This window comes from Etheostoma cragini, chromosome 2, assembly GCF_013103735.1.
Source record: "Etheostoma cragini isolate CJK2018 chromosome 2, CSU_Ecrag_1.0, whole genome shotgun sequence".
Classification (NCBI taxonomy): Eukaryota; Metazoa; Chordata; class Actinopteri; order Perciformes; family Percidae; genus Etheostoma; species Etheostoma cragini.
In genome coordinates this window covers 22,645,936-22,664,895 of record NC_048408.1, presented here as the reverse complement: position 1 = coordinate 22,664,895, position 18,960 = coordinate 22,645,936, and the positions used below count along the sequence as shown (strand labels likewise).

Genomic DNA, 18,960 nt, shown 5'->3' with positions numbered 1-18,960 from the left:
GCCAAGGGTTAATGTACAAGTTGAAAGGGGCTGGTGGGATCACATTTCACCATCTCGCACGATATGTGACAAAAAGGCTAATTTCTTGATTGATTGATTGAAATCATGCCAAATATGACCTATGCGCATGCGGCATTCTCCTGAAAACAACAACAACCCTTTCTGTCAATCATCATGACGTGGAAGAATCAGGGGGTTTAGGGCGGCCTATATAAAGAAAACCTTACATCAGACTACACAGAGTAGCGTGAGCTGGCATTAACGTCATATCACAGATATACCAGGTACCACGGGCCATCCTCCAAATAAACGATGGAAAGAGGCAGCATGTCCACCGGCTCACAGACCCCATCCATCCCTGTTGCGCACCAGCTCAGCTCTACTGTTCCCCAGTTTCGTGGTAATATGGACGGACCGTGCGCCGGGACCTCCAAAGTCTTACTGTCTTACAAAAACGCGTCGCAGAACCTTAGTTCAACGGGAATTAAAGCGGGTTTGGGAATACTTAAAGTGGCCTCGTCTCAGTGGAAACAGGAAAAAAAGACGTGCTCAGGGGCCGCCGTAAGGCAACTATCCACTCCCAACAGCAGCCATCTCTGCAAGAGATCCCCACTGGATCAGCTGGCATCTCTGTTTCTCCACGGTCAAACCCGGCAGATCCAGATTGGCCATACGCAAGCACCGACCAAACCGCAGAACTGTAAGCGCATCGTGGTTCTTGGTGCGCCACGGGTTGGCAAGACCTCTATCCTAAGAAGGTACCTCCGGGACGGATTTGTGGAAGAGTACAATCCCACCTCCGAGGATTTCCTCAGCAAACTGTTTCGTATCCGCGGAGAGACCTACCAAATTGACGTCCTGGACGCGTCTAGGGAACGGGATTTCCCAGCCAAGCGGAGGCTATCTATCCTCACTGGTGCGTGATTATTGGATCATAATGGTTCATAATCTCGGTCCTGAAATAACTTAGAATTGTTTGTCAGTTTCTGTATTTGTTCATGACACAAACATAATCGCAAGTTATAGGCTACATGCGTAAATGCTTAATTCCATCACTTAATGCTGCATCAACTATCAGAGGAAAATAATTGATTTTCTTTCCCATTTTTGCAGGAGACATTTTTCTTCTAGTATTCAGTCTAGATGACCGGAGCTCTTTCGAAGAGGTGTGCGCCCTGCGAAAGGAGATTTTGGCCGCTAAATCCAAGCTTTCCAAATCCTCTGTGCCAGAGCCGTGCGCACAGCTGCAAGTCCCCTTAGTGGTCTGCGCCAACAAGGTTGATCTCCTGGAGAATGAGAGAGAAATATACACCGCAGAAGTGCTCCAAGCCCTCGGTGATGACTGTGCCTATTTTGAAACGTCTGCAAAGGAAAGCACGAATCTAGAGAAAGTCTTCGAGACTTTGGCAAAGCGAGGGGGGCTTCCGACTGAAACTAGCCCGTCTCAGCACCGCAAAGTCTCCCTCTGTTCGTACCAGGCTATGCGGACAGCCAGTGTCCCTGGGAGAGGCAGGCAGACGCAGAGGAGCGATGATGCCTGCGGCGCCCTGTACCCACTAGCCCGCCGACCGAGTTTTAGGACAGATCTTCGACAAGTCATTGGGCCAAGTATGGCAAGAAAGCCCGGCAAAGCACTGGACAAATGTCCGATTCAGTAGGACAATAATATGAGACGAAGTGTTACAGAGCGAATAAAAAACGTATTAAGCACTGATTTCTATATTCTACAATGCATTACTGTTGTTTAGTACCACGCACTTGAGATGATGCTTTCAAAATAAATTATTTTTAATTGCTCAACTTCTTCGGTGACTCGCTGCGATTCATTTGGTCTAAAAGCAATTATAACGTGACATGCCCACTTTATTATTTTTCAACACACAATGCTTGTTTGTTTATTTAGCCTTCTTAATTTGCCTATCTATCTATCTATCTATCTATCTATCTATCTATCTATCTATCTATCTATCTATCTATCTATCTATCTATCTATCTATCTGTATACTCTCCCACCCACTACTTCACCTAACTGTGAAGGAGAGGGTGGGAGGATGTTGAGTCAGGAACTTATTATATAAATATTATTTGTATGACTATTGCATAATCTATATTCAGAAACATATAGCAAATCTTTCTCTTGCCCACTCTTCCTTTTTATTTATTTTTATGTGTGTGTATGTGTGTGTGTGTGTGTGGTCCACAACCCTGAATCCAACACCTCCTGAACAATCATAATTAAACCCAGTCTTCCAGTTGGCATATCCTTTTCCATCCTACACTACTCTATACACACTACTCACACTCAGTGGGCTCTTAACGGCTGCCTCATAACTGACGGCTTACTTTAAACACCTTAAGAGGCCTCTGTAAAAGGTGATGGAGTGGGTGTGTGTTATTAATTTATTGATCACTGCACTGTGTAATTTTATTTGCTTGTTACAAATGCTGCTCATCAGAATCATGTGAGATCTGTTGGAAATGCATAAAGCCTGAGCTGGCCATTGGCTGCTGCACAAATGATTCTGAACATAAACTTGAAAGCAGTGGCCATGGAAACACATCTACTGGACCTCCAGCACAAGGCGTGAACAACCTTCACTCAGTGCAGCACACAGCAAAAACATCCAGCTGGTTCACAACTACAAAGGCGTACATGTGTGTAAGGTGTATTTGTCATTACCACCAAGCTTTAATCCTACCATGTCACTGAGATACAATGGGTTTACTCAAAAAAAAGAAAATCTGTGAGAGTAGTTTATTTACTCATTGAGCTCTACTTTGGTGCCACTGATGCGTAGTCAGGATAGATAGTGGTGATGTCTGAATGCCACAGAATAACATTGGCTGTTCCAAAATGAGACAAAGGCTCGGAGAGATTTAGGCACCACACAATATTAAGAATTGTTCCTGATAACACATGTAGGAAAGAATCAGGCTGTTCACTGAAATGTCATATTAAGCAGACTGATGAAATGTTTAATCACCTTAAGACCTGTGACGATTTCCTCCCCTATGCTATTCTATTGATGAACAGTAGTATTTGTTGCAACTCACTCATCATGTGCTCCAAAAAACAGGTACTGTATTTCCAGGCCCCGCCCAATACAGTTGCTGCCATTCCTAACAAGCTCTCTGGCAAAGCAGAATGTAACAATGACAACTTGTAGTGCTTAGTTTCCTTGATTTCAGACCAAGATAGACAAACATAAGTTTATTGGTTCTGTTAGTGGATTTTCTCACATATACCTGAGTCTAAGTTCTGCAAGCGTCTGATTGGTTAGTTCAGCTATGTGATTAAGTAAAACGAGGAAGTGTGGAGCTGATGAAGTGTTAAGAAGAGCAGTAAAGTGCTACTTAAAACATTGTCCGTCTCCATTCAGCTGTTACTTCTTATTCTTATGAGTACTATAATGATGCCCTTAATTTTGGCGGTTGAAATGACAGCTGATGCATATTATACCAGTGCATATTATGTCAGATAGCTGCAAGGAATTTTCACAAACGTTAGATGCATGAAATGGTTAAAACACTGTTTTAAAATGAGAAAACCCCTAAAGTGGTCTAAAATATGCTCTTGATGGCTTCATGCTAAAAACTACATATCCAAGGCCAAAAGTTAGCATCCTCATTGGTTAATAATTCATATATAGATACATAAATTGGAATACAGTAACAGTATTGTTGATATAGTTGTTGACATTGTTGTTGCACTGTATAACTAGTTAGTTCTGCAAATTAAGAAAAATGTTGAAGGGGATTTGATAATAATAATAATAATAATAATAATAATAATAATAATAATAATAACAATAATAATGTAACCTAAGAAAGCTATGGCTGTTCAGCTGAACATAATAACAACTGAAGATTAAGTTAGAGCAATCAAATCACTGCATACGCACACACACACGCACACACACATACACACACACACACACACACACACACACACACACACACACACCTGTCTTTGACTGAACCTAGGGAGGATGTTGGTCCTGTCTGTCGGTTTCAGTGACACATACCATACAGGCACATACACACAGAAGAACAGGCTTGTTTCTAAGCAGGGAGTAGTAAAAGGTTCTGTTTTTCTACTTGGCCTTCTGCTGAGGCAGTTTTTAATCAAAAGCTCCCCAGTACCACAATCGCGATCCATTGCAAGTTGATCTGACAGCAGAGTTTGTATCGTATTTACAAATTTCTGTTGAGTTTTTGTAACTGTCAAATAATAAACATCTATCTTTCTCTTACATATTCCCATTCACAGATCTTAAAAATTTTTTTGGGACTGGGTTGAAAAGTGATGGTAATGTAGCCTACTGAGACACACATCCCTGAGTTGTCTGGCTCACGTGGGTCAAGGCCTCTACTAATATCTCCTGGTGAACATAACACCCACTACTGCTGTCGTCATCACATCATTCCCTGACTTTCCATGACTTCAAACATGAGATGAGAATGGATAGGAGCACGTCTATGGAGAGCTGTGTTTGTCAACAGTCCAATCAGTCACTAGTTCACAGCTGCTGGTGCAAGATCATGCCACAGAGATAAAATGCAGGGAGGCAGTCGGCTTGTCACGCAATTACATGACAGGGAAATGAAATGATTGTGATGAAATCCTCTGGCTGCTGATATACACACACACAATTCAATTTCAATTCAATTTTATTTATAGTATCAATTCATAACAAGAGTTATCTCAAGACACTATACAGATAGACCACACTTCAGAATTTACAAGGACCCAACAGTTCTAGTAGTCTCCTCCAGAGCAAGCAACAGTGCGACAGTGGCGAGGAAAAACTTCCTTTTAGGCAGAAACCTCGGTCAGACCCAGGCTCTTGGTAGGCGGTGTCTGACGGGCCGGTTGGGGTTGGAATGAAGAGTGGCAATAACAAAAATAGACATCAATTAGTAGTCTGTAGCAGTTCTTTGTAGTAGTTTGCGGCATAGCAGGACGCTGTGCGGCATTACAAGGCACAGCAGGACATAGCAGGGCACTGCAGTGTAGCAGTTTGAACATGGCATCACAGAACATGGAGCGGGACCAAGGCGACAGCTGCTACCCTGATTTTGGAGCCTCCCTGATCCAAGGGAACATTCTGGGGAAAAAAGAACATAAGGACTCCGGGGAATGACTCCCCAGAGCTAGGTTAGTAACAAACACACACACACACAGTCAGTTCCCCCTAACATTGGGACCTTTATTGATTGGAATAAATAATGAACAAATAGCTTCATTAGAAATTAATATTGAAAATGAATCCACCCAGAAGGGCGGTGGAGTCAATTGGTTTCCATTGTGTATTTTCACTGACTGAACAGCTTTTTTATATTTAACAATTTCATTTTATATTAAAACATATTATTAAATTAAATGTATTATTCTCATAGGACTACTTACTATAATGAAAATGGTACATTTAAAAAAAAAAAGAGTCCAGAAACACACACGCACACACACACACTTTTGTAACCTGAACCTATATTTTTTTCTCTTTGACCTTAGCCAACGCCTATAAATTTGGTTTCACTGGCTTAGCATCAATGACGTTTGAAAAGTGGGTGTCATCTGAGTTCTATAAAATAATCTCTCCACCTTTCTCTATATATCATATTAGACAACTGAGGAAACACTCTTTGAACAGGTATGTAAAAAATATGTGTTGTTGTAATGTAAGAAGAGCACTTTGGCTACATTGATTGATAATGAAACCAATTCATTTAAGACACCATTTATATTCATCATTCCTATTTTACTGTAATGAAAAAATTCAATTGCTATCTTTGAAAGATTTACTTTTAAACTTTTTTTATTGTTTTGTTGGCTTATTGACAGGGATCACAACGGCTATGTTGCGAGGAAAAGCTTGGGTCCAAGGTTTCATCCTGCTAGTGCTGGTCACATGGTGTGAAACTGCTCACAGTCAACATGAACACAAAGGTATGGGATAGAAAATGAAACAGTGCCAGTGCCATGGACTGTTAGGGCGATTTCATACCGACAGCCTTTAGTTAGGTTGAATCGAACAAAAGTTTGTTTGTCCCGCCGGTGCGGTTCGTTTGGACGGGTGAGAACTAGTCATCTTTGGCAGAGTTGCCAAATACTCTCTGCATCTTTTCACTTTTTACTTTTATTTAAGCCTCTTGGTTGACTTAGTTTCATTTTCGCGTTTCCCGTCTTGCTTGGTCTCTAGTGTACTTCCCAGTCCTCCTGTCACTGTGTGTTTAGGCTTGTTCGAGATGAACTGCGCCGAAAGTGGTCGAGAGCAGGATACAGCATCCGGGGCGGTGACAACAAGCCAAAAAGTAAAGTTGGACAGTTTCCAGCCAATTCCTGCAGCCTTCAAGCTGGGCAGGAAGGGACCAGTGAAACACGGTGGTCCAATTCCGATTCAATCAAATGTTTTCAGACCCATAAATCAGCTGGTACAGTCTCCAGTTGTTTTAATTATGACAGAGTTGCTCTCAAAATGATCTACGTGCGTTCTGTGGCTGAATTTTAATAAACAACCGACTGTATATGATCCATAATCTGAATTGATTTAGTCTCTCTAAACGTCACTATCAGCCACACAACATATGTTCTGGACAGAATAAACCGAAATTAGCAGTTATAATCGCTCCGATTCAAAAACGTAAAAAGGTTTTTACAAAATTCAGCAACTGTGCTGCCTGCGTCTCAGAACTCCGGCCGCCTTGCTCTCGCGGGATTATCGTTGCCTACGTGAGCATGACGTCAGATCAAATCGGGATCAAATCGGACAAAAATCTAACCGACCCTGCCAGTCATTACATGCTGAAATTTAAAAGAGACATCGAGGCAAACTGTTCTTTCTGTGAAGGTCACCCCGAAACTGTTGTACACCTTTTTTGGTATTGTTCATACTGCAGAAGATTTTGGCAACACTTCAGCAGATTTATTATTGACCATATCTATAAAGACTTTGCCCTATTATGGGAAAATGTTGTATTTTACTTTTATAGAACTCAAAGTAAAGAAAAGATGTTTTTTATTATAAATTTATTAATCCTTTTGACCAAATTTCATATTCACAAATGTAAATTCATTTTTTTCATGATGTTGTGCATATATAAATCTGATTTCGGGCTCCCATAACAAAAAGGCAGCTAAAACTTTCAGCATATGGTCCTCCTTATCTCTCTAATGACCTTTAAGCTTCCCCTGGCAAATTGTATTGTATCACTATGTTTGTTGTGTTTGTATCTTTTACTTTTGTGTGCTGTTGATGTTCTGTTTTGTATTTTTTGCAATAAAGATGGCATTTAAAAAAAAAAAATCTAACCGGCATACAACGGGCGCCGATCGCCGGTGATCGATTCTGCGCAGACCTGGCTCATTTCGAACGAGCCTACTGTTTCAATCACAGAAACAGACTGCTTGCAGTCCGTCACTTGTGTCTCTGTGGTTAAACCAGCTGCCGCTTAAAGTGGAGACCGGCGCCAAGCAGAGCAGCGCGAAGTCTCGGTGACCAGAGCAGATGTAGTAACGACTGTTGCAAAAAAAAAAGTCTGACAATTTTAATGAAATGAGCTGGTTCGACCACTAGACAAGAACTCAGGACCTTCTTCCTGTATTTCCTTGCTTGCTCCCACACCCAGGCACATCCAACCAATAAGAGGGCTGGATGTTTGTAATTTTTAATGATGCAATTTGGTACCACAATTTTTCCACGTGTGAAACCAAACACTTTTTTGATTGTAACAGCCAATTACCTAAGTATGAATCCTTTCTCTAAGAGAAGGCATTCCCGATAACGTTTGAAGTAGAATACATGCGCAGTGCACGCTGTGAAATAAGTTATTTTAATTATTGACACTATGTTTTATTAATTATCCACAGACACAAATGTGGGCGACCTGAGACTCATTATGGTCGGAAAAACTGGATCAGGAAAGAGTGCTTCTGGAAACACCATCCTGGGGAGAAAAAATGCCTTTAAAGCGGATATGTCACCTGAATCTGTGACTAGAGGTTGTCACAGAGAAGAGGTAGACAATGGTGAGAGAAACATTGTTGTCATTGACACACCAGGGCTGTTTGACACTAACAAAACCCAAGAAGAAGTGAAAGTAGAAATAGAGGAGTGTATTGACCAGTCAGTTCCTGGGCCCCATGCTTTTCTGTTAGTGATCAGTCTGAAGTCAAGATTCACTCATGAAGAGAAGGAGGCTGTGAAGTGGATCCAGGATAATTTTGGCTTTGATTCTTCCATGTATACCATTGTCCTTTTCACACATGCTGACTTACTGGAAGGTAAATCTGTGGCTGAGTATTTGGCAGAGAGCGAAAATCTACGAAGACTGATAAACCAGTGCGGAGGAAGATACCATTCACTCATCAATGACAAGAGACAAAGCAGAATCCAGGTCAGGGAACTTCTAGATAAGATAGAGAAAATGGTAAAGGAGAATGGAGGAAAACACTACACCAATGAAATGTACCAGAGAGCACAGAAGAAACTTGACGAAGAGAGGAAAAAGAGGGAAGAGGAGGAAAAACGAAGATTAAAGGAAGCAGAAGAGAGGATCAAAGAGGAGGCGGAAAAGATTGCTTGGTGTAAAATGGTAGCTATGGTTAGCGCGGGAGGTGTTTTAACAGGAATGTTTATTTCATCAAATATTGTTATTGGAGCAGGTGTAGTTCTTGGACTCAGTCAGGGTTATGATTGCACAGATATTCTTTTGTAGTTGTGTGTCCTGTGACAAAAAGAAAACAGAGGGAAGAATTGATAATGATTATTAATCATATTAACTAAATATTACAATGAAAAAATCAGTGTGCATGCAATATATAACTCTACAAAACTCCTGCGACTGACACATTACACACACACTCCTTTCAATCAAAATACATGTTTGTAACATGTCAACATTAAACAATAAAGCTTTTTGAATCATGAATGCTTTATATGTTTGTGCGTGCTAAAAACATTCATCAATAAAGTCTGAATGTCAGTTTACTTCTCCCTGCTGTCACTGCGAATCCTTCATTTTCTATTTAAAGTCATGCTGGACTCACTCAGGACACTCAGTATTAAACAAATTAAAGTTTTTAATGAATTTCAGGATACATTTTTTGGGTTATATCACCGTTATGTGACCCAGATGATGTAAAAACAAAGTACAGAGCCTATCATGTAAACCACGCCTCCTTATTATCATAAAACATTTTTTTAACTGGATCCTTTGTTGTTTTTGTTGTTATGATTGTGTATAGGGTCAAGTGCCAACAACTAGCGTAGGTTAGGCTCAATAGTCCGACCATTCATTACTTTTATAATTACAATTTGGCATTTCCAAACAAAATCAACAACGAACAGTCATATGTCTTAAGACCGATAATGTTAGCGATCAATTGGGTTAAACAAAGAAACCATGATTTTTAAAAAAAATTGACAATCAGACAAATACAGACCTAGTTGGAACTATACAGATTTATTTACAATATTTAGGTTTATTGGGAGATTAATGGAAGGATGTGATGGTTTTCCTCAGATGTGTTCTTGTTTCCTTCCTTTTTAACAAACCAGGCCACAATATTAGTTATAGTAAGATAACCTAATGTTTGTCAATTTAAGAGCTTGAATGCTCGTGTTGTGTTTACACTTTCTTAAACATACTAGCCCATACTGAAAACCGTTCAGCTTATTCACAGAGCTGTGGACAGCCCCTTTGGGGATGCCCGTTTTCAGATGTAAACTAAAGACAATACAAGGAAATAGGAAGCCCCCTGTGCATAGGCCAGGCTTCCAGAAGTTTCCCAGAACACCAATGTCTAAAATCGAGCCACAGAGTTTGTCTAAGATCCCAACTCAGGCCTGAAACAACACATTTGCCACCTGAGAACTAAAAAAAGGAATTCTGAAGTAATGGCTGAAGGTAAGATAATCTATCTGTATACAAACAAACAAAAAACAGTGTTGTTCTTTTGAGTACTGTAAGATGTAACACTGTGATACGGAGCATGAAGAGCATAGAAGGAAAATTGTAAAAACGAAGACCTTAAACATAATTTCAATAACTGAAAGACCATTTTTTTTTTGTTTCAATGGAATAATTCAATATCACAGCAATACCACTGCGAGAAAAGAAGCAGAAGACTCTACCTCGGACAGATGGGTGTGGTTTGAATAACTTTGACGGTATGCTCATTCATTGTCTTTCTCGTGAAATCTCTCCCCATGATTAGACACAGGCCTACATACATTTGATTTCTGCCTTCTAACAAGGATCACTTTTCAATGGCTTTAACGAATTAACAAATTATTAATTCATGGTTTATTATTTCTTTCAGATCAGTTACATATTCAGGATGGTCAGGTTGTAAAAAATCACTTTGTCTGGTGTTAATTCTTCTTGAGGATTACTGGCTCTGTCTTTGTAGCTTCTCTATTTTGATGGCTATCAGGAGAAATGCACGTTTAATTAATTAATGACTTTCTAAATGTCTATAGACATCATTTCCTAATAATCACTTATTAACAACTTGTGTGATTTGGCACCTATTAATCAGAGTGTCATCAATGTTACCAAGTCAACAAAAATGTTCTTCAACTACAATAAACCATTACAGAGTAAGACAGTAGGAGTGTGTGATTGTAACTAAATGAGAAATTATTTCAGCTCCAGTTGCTCTGTGACTGGTTGCATGCTATTCTTGAGGTATTAAAGCTGTCCTAAGTTATATCTACATTCAATTTTTCTCATCAACTCTCACAGTTTGTATCCTTAAGGTCTAACAGATGTGTTGAATATGTTTCCTTACTCATAAACCACTCACAATGCTGATTTTTATATTTTTAACTGCGCAATGTTTACACAATACATTGGTTATAAGAACTGAATACCAGACTGCAGCATGGTACATAGTCATTTGCCACCCGTTCATATAACGCTAAAGGAGACCTTTAGCGTCAATAACAACGACAAAGGCACTTGACCAAGCGTCTGTATTTTACAAGATGGTAGTGAGAATGTGTCACTTGAATGAGAATCACCAAGCCAAGCATATGTTCCTTTAGTTTTTCAACAGCTGGCCCCACCCGTGTTTGCTCATTCTGTCCATAGACTTTGGATGATGTTTCAAGCATAAAAATACCTTTTCTAGGCTTAAGTAAAATTGGAATAGAAAGTGTATTAATTACATTTATTTGCAGTTTGAGGTGTCACAATAGTGGGAGCCACAGCTTTTCTTATGATGATGCAGTGTCCTGTTGGCGATCAGGGATACATTGGCATCAAAGCTGACTAGCTGCACTGTATCCAGCTAAAGCAAATATAAAGCAGTTTATAATTGAAGGAGATATACAGCATTCAAAAAGGTCATTCACAATTCAGCCGGTTCTCATGCACATTCTCACGTACTAACATGGCAAAAACAGCAACAATGGATTCACTTTTGCCTCGTCCTCAACATTAATTTTTCTTCTGCTGTTGCAGCTGTGGATTTGTCTGGAGGGTTGAGGATAGTCCTGGTGGGCAAGACTGGATCAGGGAAGAGTGCGACAGGAAACACCATTCTTGGGAGAGCTGCCTTCAAAGAGGACCCAAGCTCTGTGTCCGTGACCAAACACTGTGAGACACAGAGCGGGGAAGTGGATGGGACTGTGGTCCAGGTGATTGATACTCCAGGTCTGTTTGATACAGCCATCACAGAGGAAGAATTGAAAACCAGAATAGAGGAGTGCGTCAAGATGTCGGTGCCCGGCCCTCACGCCTTCCTGCTGGTGATCAGGCTCGGAGTAAGGTTCACGGAGGAGGAAAGAAACGCTGTGAAGTGGATCCAGGATAACTTTGGAGACGATGCCTCCATGTACACTATCATGCTATTTACGTGCAAAGATCAGGCTAAAGCTGACAATGCTCTGAAGGAGTGCAAGGAGCTGCGGAGACTCTCCATAACATTTGGACGCAGGTACCATGCCTTCAACAACAACGACGCCGAGGACCAAGTACAAGTCAAAGAGCTGATCACCATGATCAAGGAAATGATACAGGATAACGGGGGGAAACACTACACCAATGAGTTGTACGAGAAAGCCCAGAGGAGGCTGAGAGAGGAGGAGGAGAGGAAGAAACAAGAGGAGGAAGAGAAGAAAGAAGAGGAGAGGAAAATGTGGGATGCCGAGAGGGAGAAGAAAGAGAAAGAGAGAGAAAAGGAGCAAAAGGTGAAAAGAAAGACTATACGTGCTGTGTCGGCCGCTGCTGTTGTGCTGGTGATAGCTGGGGTGGTCATTGCAGTGGGAGCCGACACCATGGTGGCTTTGGCTCTCGGCGCTCCGGTGCTCGTCCTGGGAGTGCTGTGTGGTCTAGCTGCCTTTGCCATGTGGAAGGGTATAAGATGCAAAGCCAAAGCAAATGTTCCAGTATAACTAGAGTTTAGTAACAAGGACACGTTGATCCACCTGCAGCATGTGACACTAATCAGTAGAAGTGTTGCACACATTACTATTTACTGTTAGGACTTCTTAGTGAATGATGTTGTCTTGGAATTTTTTGCATTCTGCTTCCAACATGTTTAAGTTTTGACACAACATTGCTAAAACAAAAGTATGTGAATTGAATGCTGATAGTAAACAAACGGTATGAAATGCAACACTTGTTTTCTTTTTGTTTGTTTTCTTTCTTGCTCATTCATTGTTTGGGGTAGAGATGCACATACAGGCACAAGTAAAAGTGGGCTACTTACATTGATTTGGGTCCTTGTCAATGGAGCCCTTAGGCTTTGGTGTTTGTAACTCACAGGGAAGACAAAATATGGCATCTCCAAACCCGGCAGAAGCCATGGCGTATACAAAAGTGAAGCTTCATGCTAATGGTAAGCTTCTACAGACTTTGCTTTTCACAAACTGGGACTCCTGCCCTGTGTACAAATTACATTTTTATAGTTCATGTTTGCTGTTTTTAATCACAACCGCTGCAGCCTCCTCGCCTGCCATTCTCACAAGTTTGAAAATATGTTGTCAGCCCGTGCCTTTCGCTCTGTAGCAAAGATGGCGATTGATTATCACTTTTGACGTTTTGCTACTAATGCTTTGACGGTTTGAGTGCACCCTCCAGGTACTTTGTCAGAGTGAATCCTCTATGTACTCAAAATATCAAGTGTAAGTATGGACATGCTCAATTTGGATTCCTTTCCAGTGAAATATATCCACATTTTAGACTGTTTAGGCTTTTTCACTGTGTTAAAGCTATACTGGTATTGGTCTCGGTGCAGCCTTAGTTTGGAGTTTATCATATATATAGAAAACTCACATTATAAGATATACTTGAAGAGATATTTTATGGCTTATGAGAAACACAACCTGAATCCTAAAAGATACTGTTAGAACGTATTGACATATTGTGCTATAGAACTAATAAAGTTTGTAAACACAAGTTTTCACAATTTCTACTTTCATAACTTTTGTGGTAATTGCATGGATAAACTGCTCATGGTTGTTCCCTTTTTAACCTGACATGCTGTTTACCCCCTGCTTTATTATTAGTAACATTACAAGCTCACTTCCCTAAAGGAAATGAAAGACAATGGTAAACATCTGCTGGCCAATCAGACTTTACTGAGGAAGAATTCTTAACAGAGCACAACCTCACCATCTACATCCCTGCCAGCCCATTCCAGCTACAGCCACATGACCAAGAAAGGCCTTAAAATGGTGAACTGTAGCCCAGTCAGAATCAGCCACAAATTGATCAAAGTAAGGGTACGGTTTGATGAGCTGACTCCCATTTCTTCACAAACTTTACAATGAAGACAGACTCCAATTTGTTGATTTCAAGACTAACCCTGGTTTCAAAACTCAACCGCTGATGCCTTTCAATAATGTGAAATGGTTGTTCAGTGTAGCACTTAAAATTCACTTATCAGTGGTTTGGCTTGCTTTGTTTGTTTCAGACATTTTACAGGTCTGTCATGTTAAGTGCATTAACCCATTTTAAAATAAAAAGGAATTAGGAAACTAAGAGTTACAGTTTACACATAGTTTCAAGCTGCCCATTATTTTCTTTTCTGTACTATAAATTAAGTAGTATTTTTTCATTACATATGAAAAAAAAAAAGATTCTGCTTTGCATCCAGCATATCACGATTTTAACCCAAAACATGCAATTTCTCATCTTTGTGGAGGAAGCTTTTGCGGGAATATTTGCTCTCATGACTGGGATTGTCAGTGAATAAAGAAAGAACATGGTACACAACCAAATTAAACATTTTTAGGTTGCTGTCATATGGTCTTATTTTATTCTTACAAATCAAACATTACATTAGTGTTCTCCACAGAAAAATAAGTTCAGAATAAGTGTACAGCATCAACATTTAAAAAATGTATTCTAAAAGGATCCCTTCATTGTTCAAATAAGTCCAATTGTAATTACTATATATGAATGTATATAGATGAATGCAATAACATCTTGCCAAAAAATAAATGTGTCAAAAGAAAAAATAACGGAATTACTTAACAAGTTTGCTCAAAGGACCATGGCTTTACTCAGCTGTTTGTTTTAGGTTTCATCCACCTCCCGATGGCTTTAGAAATCCCGGCACCTGCAAATATTAAAATTGGTCTCATGGACGTAGCTGCCGCAGCAGCACCAGCCACTACAGGGGCGTTAACTACAGCTGCGACCACTCCGCCACAAGCAACTGATTACCTACAGTGTTCATTGTGTCTTCCCACTTGCTCCACCATTCCTTCAAATTCTTCTTTCTCTGGGCCTCTTTGTACATACCTGTGGTATAATGGCTACCATTTAACTGCACTGTCTTGTCTATCTTTTTAAACAGATCAGCCACTTGAGTGTGATTTTCCTTGCATATGTTGTCAAACACAATGTACCCAGCTGTATAACCACCGATGAACTCCCTGAAATCAGAACGTTGGTCTAAATACTCCTCAATGGACTGCCCTTCTAGCTCATCTCCTCTAGTGAAAAGCACCAGTGTATAACTGGAGGCTTCTTCACCAAAGTTGTCCTTGATCCAATTGACAGGATTCTTCTCCTCATTTGTGAACCGTGCATCCAATCTGATCACTAGCAGGAGTATGTGGGGTCCTGGGTCAGACAGTGAAACAGATTTCTCTATTTCGCTTTTCAACAGGTCTTCTTTAATCAATGTGTCGAAGACCCCAGGGGTGTCAACCACACTCACAGTTCTTTTATCAAAGTGGGCAGTTTCTTTTTGACATGTCTCTGTCACAGAAGACGGAGACATCTCTGAGGTAAAAGCTTGTCGTCCCAGGATGGTGTTCCCTGTTGAACTCTTTCCTGATCCAGTCTTCCCCAGCAGGACAATCCTCAGTTCTCGGACAAGTGGAGCAATGGAGGGATCTGTGGACAAAAATACAAAAAGACGGATCCTTTAAATTCTTGTCTTTAGGTCGGCTCAAATAAGAAGTACAAAAAGTCTTAGTATATCACCTTCAGTTGAGCTTAAACTCATATTGTTGCACAGCAGAAATACCAGGGAAATACAAGTCAAACCTGACTAGGAACAAATCTGTGCGTTTTCAAACCTTTCACAGTAATTGTGCACCTCTTTGTTATTTCTCCCTTCTGCCCTCCCTCCCTCCGTTTATCCCTCTGCCTCCACGTCAGTTTCTCAGAAAGTGAAACTCTCTCCCTTTCTCTCTCCACCTTAGTGGTTTCCCGGAAAGTGAAACTACAACTTTCATAAAACTGTTATTAGTTGTTATTTGTTATAAGGTTTATTCCATTATTAAACTAGTTTAGATAAAGACTTCTTACATGCTAAATCAGGTAACTCCCTCATCTCAGTTTTGGCACACACTCTAAAACGAGATGTGGCATCATAACTCATTTGCATCGGCTTTTACTTTTGGGACAATTTAGATCTGAAAGGGGAGAGAAAGGGGGACGGACATGCAGTAAAGTGCCTCAGACATGCCCCTTGATAATCAAGGTGCAATGTTAAACAGCTTTATTAACAATACACTATACAGGATGGCACAATGAAAAACAGTTATTGCCCCACTATGTTGCATGCAAAGAAATTGTATGAATAAAAGACAGACATTAAATTAGAATAACATTTGAAAAGATAAGTATGAATACAAGGTTGAATAAGATTGTATTAAGTAATAAAAAGATATAATTTAGTTAATTGTATGCATACTCCTTGCATTGAAAACAAGTGATTTAAACAAATGCTGCACCATTGGGTGTCTCGTCTTCATAAACAACATCCTATTTCCTGCGTCTAATAAAAGTGCTCATATTATGCTCATATTCAGGTTCATAATTGCATTTAGAGGAATAGCTTTATTTGTTTACACTCTCAAAAAACATGTGAGTTCCTTTGAGGTGGACTTTGGTGTTTTTTGCTTTGTAAACCTATAACATGCACAAAAAAGATATATAACACAATAAAGGAAAGGGAAAAAGTCAAAAAGCACATCATAAGCACTTCAACGCAATGTCCTGTCAACATTTTTCAATGGAACTACTTTCTACTTAAGTAATGGTCTCCATGAAAAGAGTTGAGTACAAGATGTTAACAGAATGACAGTAGTGGGGGAGAGTGGTAGGCAGGTAGTGACTGCAGCCTGTGTTCCTTTAGAACCAGTTTTTCCACTTTAACATTTCCTTTTAACAAGGCTGTGGATCTGTTTGGTTTTTGTTAAACATCTCTATTTTTAGATATCTTTATGTACCAAGTGTATTGAATGTAAGGGTGGATCTACGATCAACTGTGATCAGAATGTTCCCCTTGCTTGAAACAAACGATGAGCCATCATTCAGGCATTTTGGCAGCTATAGCTACTTTCCATTGTGCTTACAGAGAGTACCATGATGTTCCGAAACCCATATGACCTGTCATGTAAAACAAACCTGGTAAAGTATTATAAACTGCTTGCAATGAGCTAAAGGGTGGCGCCCTGGAAGCTTGTTGGAATTCTTACTTTTATAACCGGGATGTTCATGTAATACAGATTTTGGTAGAACATCAAACAACACTTTCTGAAATTGTTTTATTTTATTCTTACAAATAAAAAAAAAGACATTACAATGGTGTTTTCCGCACAAAATGATATTCTGAATAAAGGTTTACAGCATCGACATTTAAAAGACTGTTAATAAAATGATCAGCAATTGTTCAAGGCTTGCAAATTGTGATTTATATGCATAAATGTACATTAATTAAATGAAGGAATGCAATAAGGTTTTGACAAAAGAAATGTAATATGAATTTGAACCAAGGTATGTGAAGAAAATCACCACAGTGACTCCACGAATTTGGTTTTAAGGACCTGACACACCATGCCGAAGGCCAGGAACTAGTGGTGATGAAGGCCCACTGTGGAGTTGCCTCAAGCAGGGCCGGTTCCAGGATTGTATAAGTGGTGTGGCACAAGAGGGACCAATAATCAACCAGGGGGGCACAGGGGGGACATTTTATCACAATAAAGCATAGAAAATCTGCTCAAAAATTTAGGAAATATTGGATATGATAGACCAACAATAAGACCACAATTATTATTAATGTCTCTTGTATTAAAAAGAAAACAAAAAAACTATATCAGAATACAATACATTTTATTAAAACTCAGTCAGACACTTTATTATCACCATTATTTCAGAATTTCAGATAGATGACAGTGGACACCGGGAGATGGATAACTAGACTGTCGCTCTCCCGGGCTGTCTTCAGATCTAGTCTAAACTTTGTCAGGGCCTCTAGGTTTCATCCACCAACCCATGGCTTTAGAAATCCCAGCCCCTGCAACCATTGAAATCACTTTCATGGATGTAGCTGCTGCAACAAAAGCAGTAGCTCCAGGTGCTTCCTCTGCTAATATAGCAGCACCAGCAGCAGGGGCGGATGTGACTGCTGCTGCCACTAACAACTGATTACCTAGAGTGTTCACATAGCCTCCCAACTTGCTCCACCGTTCCTTTGAAATCTTCTTTCTCTGGGCCTCTTCATACATACTTCTGGTATAATGGTTACCATTTAACTGCACTGTCTTGTCTATCTTTTCAAAAAGATCAGCCACCTGAGTACGATTTGTCATGCACGTGTTGTCAAACACAATGTACCCAGGTTTACAGTCACTGATAAACTCCCTGAGTTGAGGACTTTTGTCTAAATACACCTGAATGGACAGCTCTTTTAGCTCATCTCCTCTGGTGAAAAGCACCAGTGTATAACGGAAGGCTTCTTCACCAAAGTTGTCCTTGATCCATTTGACGACATTCTTCTCCTCATCTGTGAACCGTACATCCAATCTGATCACTAGCAGGAGTATGTGGGGTCCTGGGTCAGACAGTGCGATAGATTTCTCTAATTCAGTTTTCAAAACGTCATCCTTCATCAATGTGTCAAAGACACCAGGGGTGTCGACCACACACACGGTTCTTTTATCAAAGTGGGCAGTTTCTTTTTGACATGTCTCTGTCACAGAAGACGGAGATATCTCTGAGGTAAAAGCTTTTCGTCCCAGGATGGTGTTCCCTGTTGCACTCTTTCCTGATCCAGTCTTTCCCAGCAGGATAATCCTCAGCTCTTTGACAACTGGAGCAATGGAAGAGTCTGTGGACCAAAAGACAAAGAGACAATTTATTTTAATGTTTTGTGTTTTGTGTTAGCTCATTCAAGGAGGGCAAAAAGCCTGCAAATAGCCTATATCTAAACACAAGTAAAGACACTCACCTTCAATTGAGTTTAAGCCCATCTGGTTGCAGAGAAGAAAAACACAAGTCAAGCCTTCCTTTGAACAACAAAATTGGTCTCTTTTTCAGATCACAGTACATCTGCACTTCTGTGTGCTGTAGTTATTACTCCCTCCCTCCCTTCCTCCCTCCCTTTATTTTTTCCGTCTCCACATCAGGAGTTTCGTAGAAAGTGAAACTCCAAAGTTCAGAAAGCTTAGATAGCTTTGCTGAGCCAATCTCTTACATGCTGAAGCAGGT

General features: G+C 40.2%; 4 protein-coding genes and 1 pseudogene across 4 annotated transcripts; 3 read left to right on the top strand and 2 right to left on the bottom strand.

Annotated features, from left to right (window-relative positions):
* The first annotated feature begins 252 nt into the window (after window positions 1-252).
* Window positions 253-1,758, top strand: si:dkey-27j5.5 (GTP-binding protein Rhes). The gene is made up of 2 exons (XM_034896189.1): window positions 253-916; window positions 1,114-1,758. The coding sequence occupies exons 1-2, from the start codon at window positions 313-315 to the stop codon at window positions 1,656-1,658; spliced, it is 1,149 nt and encodes a 382-aa protein (XP_034752080.1). The 5' UTR covers window positions 253-312; the 3' UTR covers window positions 1,659-1,758.
* On the bottom strand, window positions 439-18,925 carry LOC117959330 (GTPase IMAP family member 9-like). Its single transcript, XM_034896402.1, has 3 exons — window positions 18,701-18,925; window positions 17,712-18,580; window positions 439-468 (listed from the first exon to the last, which is right to left on the bottom strand). The coding sequence occupies exons 1-3, from the start codon at window positions 18,720-18,722 to the stop codon at window positions 439-441; spliced, it is 921 nt and encodes a 306-aa protein (XP_034752293.1). The 5' UTR covers window positions 18,723-18,925.
* Window positions 5,476-8,756, top strand: LOC117959315 (GTPase IMAP family member 9-like). Its single transcript, XM_034896377.1, has 3 exons — window positions 5,476-5,654; window positions 5,846-5,950; window positions 7,871-8,756. Exons 2-3 carry the CDS (start codon window positions 5,860-5,862, stop codon window positions 8,716-8,718), a joined length of 939 nt encoding a protein of 312 aa, XP_034752268.1. The 5' UTR covers window positions 5,476-5,654; window positions 5,846-5,859; the 3' UTR covers window positions 8,719-8,756.
* Window positions 9,447-13,407, top strand: LOC117959270 (GTPase IMAP family member 7-like). The gene is made up of 3 exons (XM_034896290.1): window positions 9,447-9,909; window positions 10,101-10,172; window positions 11,470-13,407. Exons 1-3 carry the CDS (start codon window positions 9,900-9,902, stop codon window positions 12,399-12,401), a joined length of 1,014 nt encoding a protein of 337 aa, XP_034752181.1. The 5' UTR covers window positions 9,447-9,899; the 3' UTR covers window positions 12,402-13,407.
* LOC117959371 lies at window positions 14,251-15,599 on the bottom strand (annotated as a pseudogene).
* Window positions 18,926-18,960: the final 35 nt, after the last annotated feature.